This window comes from Lycium ferocissimum, chromosome 5 (genome assembly GCF_029784015.1).
Source record: "Lycium ferocissimum isolate CSIRO_LF1 chromosome 5, AGI_CSIRO_Lferr_CH_V1, whole genome shotgun sequence".
NCBI classification, from domain to species: Eukaryota; Viridiplantae; Streptophyta; class Magnoliopsida; order Solanales; family Solanaceae; genus Lycium; species Lycium ferocissimum.
This window is the reverse complement of record NC_081346.1, coordinates 35,339,227-35,342,851: the sequence shown is the minus strand read 5'-3', so window position 1 is coordinate 35,342,851 and position 3,625 is coordinate 35,339,227. Positions and strand designations below refer to the sequence as shown.

General features: G+C 37.4%; 1 protein-coding gene across 1 annotated transcript in view; it reads right to left on the bottom strand.

The window, feature by feature from the left end:
• Positions 1-2,673: 2,673 nt before the first annotated feature.
• Positions 2,674-3,625, bottom strand: part of LOC132057746 (uncharacterized) — an 11,852-nt gene continuing 10,900 nt past the window's right edge. The window contains exons 3-4 of the mRNA XM_059450347.1: positions 2,852-3,283; positions 2,674-2,714 (exon numbers count right to left, since the gene is read on the bottom strand). Of these exons, the coding sequence (XP_059306330.1) occupies positions 2,674-2,714; positions 2,852-3,283 (473 nt within the window). The remainder of the gene's footprint in view (positions 2,715-2,851; positions 3,284-3,625) is intronic.

Below are 3,625 nucleotides of genomic sequence, written 5' to 3'. Positions count from 1 at the left end.
GAAGTATAGTGGAAAAGGAATAAGCTGATGGAATGGGTCTCTGAAGAGAAAGGTAAAGAAACTCCAAAGGCCCTGATGACAAGCTGTGACTCAAGGGAAAACATAGAAGAAAAAAGAGGTAGATTATTTTTGTTCTTCAAACACAGTTGGTAGTGCAGGGAGGAAATGATTTAACACACACGCATATATATGGGTAACGTTTATAAGGAAAAAAAATACATATTTCACTTCGTTTGAGATCTAAGAACTCTGATTAATTAAATAAAATTATTGGAGGTCAAAAATTAGGAGTCAACATCTGTCAACTTGAAAAGCCCACTCTAGAATTGCTCACTCGGCACTAATAGCCATTAAAGACTAGGAATGTGGTGCAGAAAAGGAAATTAAAGCCAAGATGAAAGGAATCAGATGAAACCGACAAATGCATAAGGCATGCTCAAGACACATGACAGGGGACAAAGATAATGTCTGCTCTCTCTCAGCACTAGAAGGAGGTAATGTGGCTTTTGGTGGAGGAAAGAATGGAAATGTTAAAGGCATAGGGAAGATAGGCATATCAGAGGACCACGTAATCGACAATGTCTACCACGTGATCGACAATGTCTACCACGTGAATAGACTGCACAAAGAAAACCTGTTGAGTACATCTCAACTATGTGACAAAGGAAACATTGTAGTTTTCACTTCTGCTGGTGGGTATGTAGCTGACCTCAAAAAAGGTAACACCATTCTAACAGCGTTAAGACACAAAAATGTGTACAAGGCAAATATCATGGGAATCCCAAGTGATGATCTCAAGGGCTAGAGCATTATAGATTATGATCCCCTACTATGGCACGGGAGGTTGGGTCATGCTAGCCTTGGTCAACTAAACAAACTTGTCTCTCAAGACTTAGTAGTTGGGCTGCCAAATATAATATTCAATGATGACAAATCCTGTAGTGATGCACAAGAGAAAAATAGGTCAGATCCTCTTCTAAAGCAAGGAATGTAATTATCAAAACCAGGCCATTTTTTTTAAAGTAAATTTTATCAGAAGGCATTGCCCTCTGATGTTTTATTGATAATGATCAAGTTCAACAGAAAAACAAAATGAAAAAAGACAGAAATGAAAATAATAAATGATAACCATCTTTGAGTAATACTACTCAAAGATGATTTTGCACTTTGCCACAAGAAAAAACTACTGATAAATTGACTCTGTGTGATTTGCTCCATATTCTTGAACTTCAATCTAACTAAATCTTTCTTGTTTTGATCCTCAATGATGAAATTTGTGCCTTGTCAATGTTTAGTATCTTCCTTCCCATAACTAGAAATGAATGAAAACTATGATATTCCAAAATGTCCTCTACTTCAAGTGTTGCATTAGCCAGGAAATCAGCAAGTTGATTTCCTTCCCTGAATGTATACAATACTTGCATATGTAATTGTTCCATTATATATTGAATCTGCTCTACTTTATCCACAATTTGCCAAGGAATCTTCCAAACATCTTGCAGTATGTTCTTCAAGACCAATGAGTCAGTTTCCAGTATCACATGATGTAAGTCGTTTGCTAAACCATATTTCATGGCTTCCTGAATTGCAACTCTTTCTGCCATCATGTTTGAACCAATGCCAATCTGCTTTGCCTATGTATATACACGATCACCTCTGTCATTTCTAACGAAAAAGCCATATGAACTGAGTCCTGGATTGCCTTGAGACGCTCCATCAGTGTTACACTTCAGTCCATGCTGCAGCATCTTCCATTGAACCTTGCAGTAGTGCAGTTTTGGTTTTGTAATCGCTCAAAATATCTACAACAGTAGGCCAATCTGGAGGAATTCTGCAGAGCCAAGGATACTTCACTTTGATTAATTGATGAACTATTTTCTGAACCTGATATACCATTCTACTATATGATGTATTTCTGCCATGTTTGATTGAGTTTCTTCTCTTCCATAGCTCCCACATTATGATGGCTGGAATGGCTTGAAATATCCCTTGCAACTTGGATGGTGCATTGGCTTTCCACCGTAGAATGATAACTTGTTGCAAGTGAAGTCCTTCTATATTGAAACCTGCACAAGAAGCAAACTGTTTCCAAAGCTTAAAAGCTATTGGAGATGTTAGAAAAAGATGGGACATAGTTTACTGCTTGTATTCCTGACAGCACCAACATCTAGAGACAGTATTAATATGCATTCTCATGAGATTGTCATCAGTTGCTATACACCTTTTCCATACTCTCCATAGAAAAAATCTTATCTTGATAGGCAATCCCTTTAACGAAATGTATCTATATGCTTCAATACACTCCTGCTTCTGTCTAATTTCCTCCCATGCACTTTTAATTTTGAATTTGTCATTTTTTTCACCCATCCACCAGGCTTTATCATTACCCCCTTGAAGCAGCTTTGGATTAATGGTCCTGAATGTAGCCAACAGTTTCTGCAGTAAGAGATTCCTGCAGTTTCTGCAAATTGCACTCTCCACCAGATAGAACTCCCTTACTTCTATTTCCTCATCAATAGCCAACTCATTATCGACAAAGTACAAAGCACCTTGTTTTGTCCAATTATCAAACCAGAAGCTAAAAGTACCTCCTTTTAATTGCCACCATATCTGATGCTCTACCTCATCTCTAACTGCTACCATTTTCCTCCAAACATTTGATGCTCCTTTGTCTTATGCTATAACAGGATGCAACTTCTTGCAGTACTTGTTCCCTATAAAGATATGAAAGTTCTGAAATTCCACCAATGTTTTGCAAAAAGAGCTTTGGATATATCATGAAGTGATCTGAAACTAAGTCCCCCTTCACACTTTAGCAAACACATCTTATCCCATGCCACCCAATGCTTACCTTTAACCCCTATAGTATTACTCCAAAAGAACTTGGCAAAAATCTTGTGCAACTGAGTTGGAACCCCTTTCAATGGATTCATTGCAAATAATAAATAAACTAGCATTTTCTGTAAGACATGTGCAATCAAGTTATATCTTCCACCAAATGATAGAAACCTATTTTGCCAAGACATTACTCTATTCATCACCTTCTTTATTAAGTTTTCATAATAGACAGTTTTCCTTCTACCATAGAATACTGGACATCCCAGATATGCAAAAGGAAAGGAGCCTTTCCTCATGCCAGTTTTCCTTCTTATCCTACCAACCACAACTGCTAGTACTTTCTCATGAACATAGAATGAACTCTTATCATTGTTAACAAGCTGCCCAGATGTTCTCTCATAGTCCCTCAATATCTTTATCATCTTCTTCAGTGACACAGGATCAGCTGAGCAAAAGAGTATGGTATCATCAGCATATAATAAATAGTTGATCTAAGGACTTCATTTTGGCATGCCATATCCTTTAAAAGGAGTATTTTCATGCAAACTATTCAGGTTTCTGGCCAAGACTTCAGCTGCTATGATAAAAAGGGTTGGTGACAAAGGGTCACCTTACCTCAACCCTCTAGAAGAATGAAAAAAGCAATGAGATCAACCATTTACTAACACTGAATACCAGTTGTTTGAGACCAATCTCCATACCATATCTACAATCACCTCTGAGAAACCAAATTGCCTCAAAACCTTTGTGAGAAAGATCCATGACACCCTATCATGTGATTTAATCA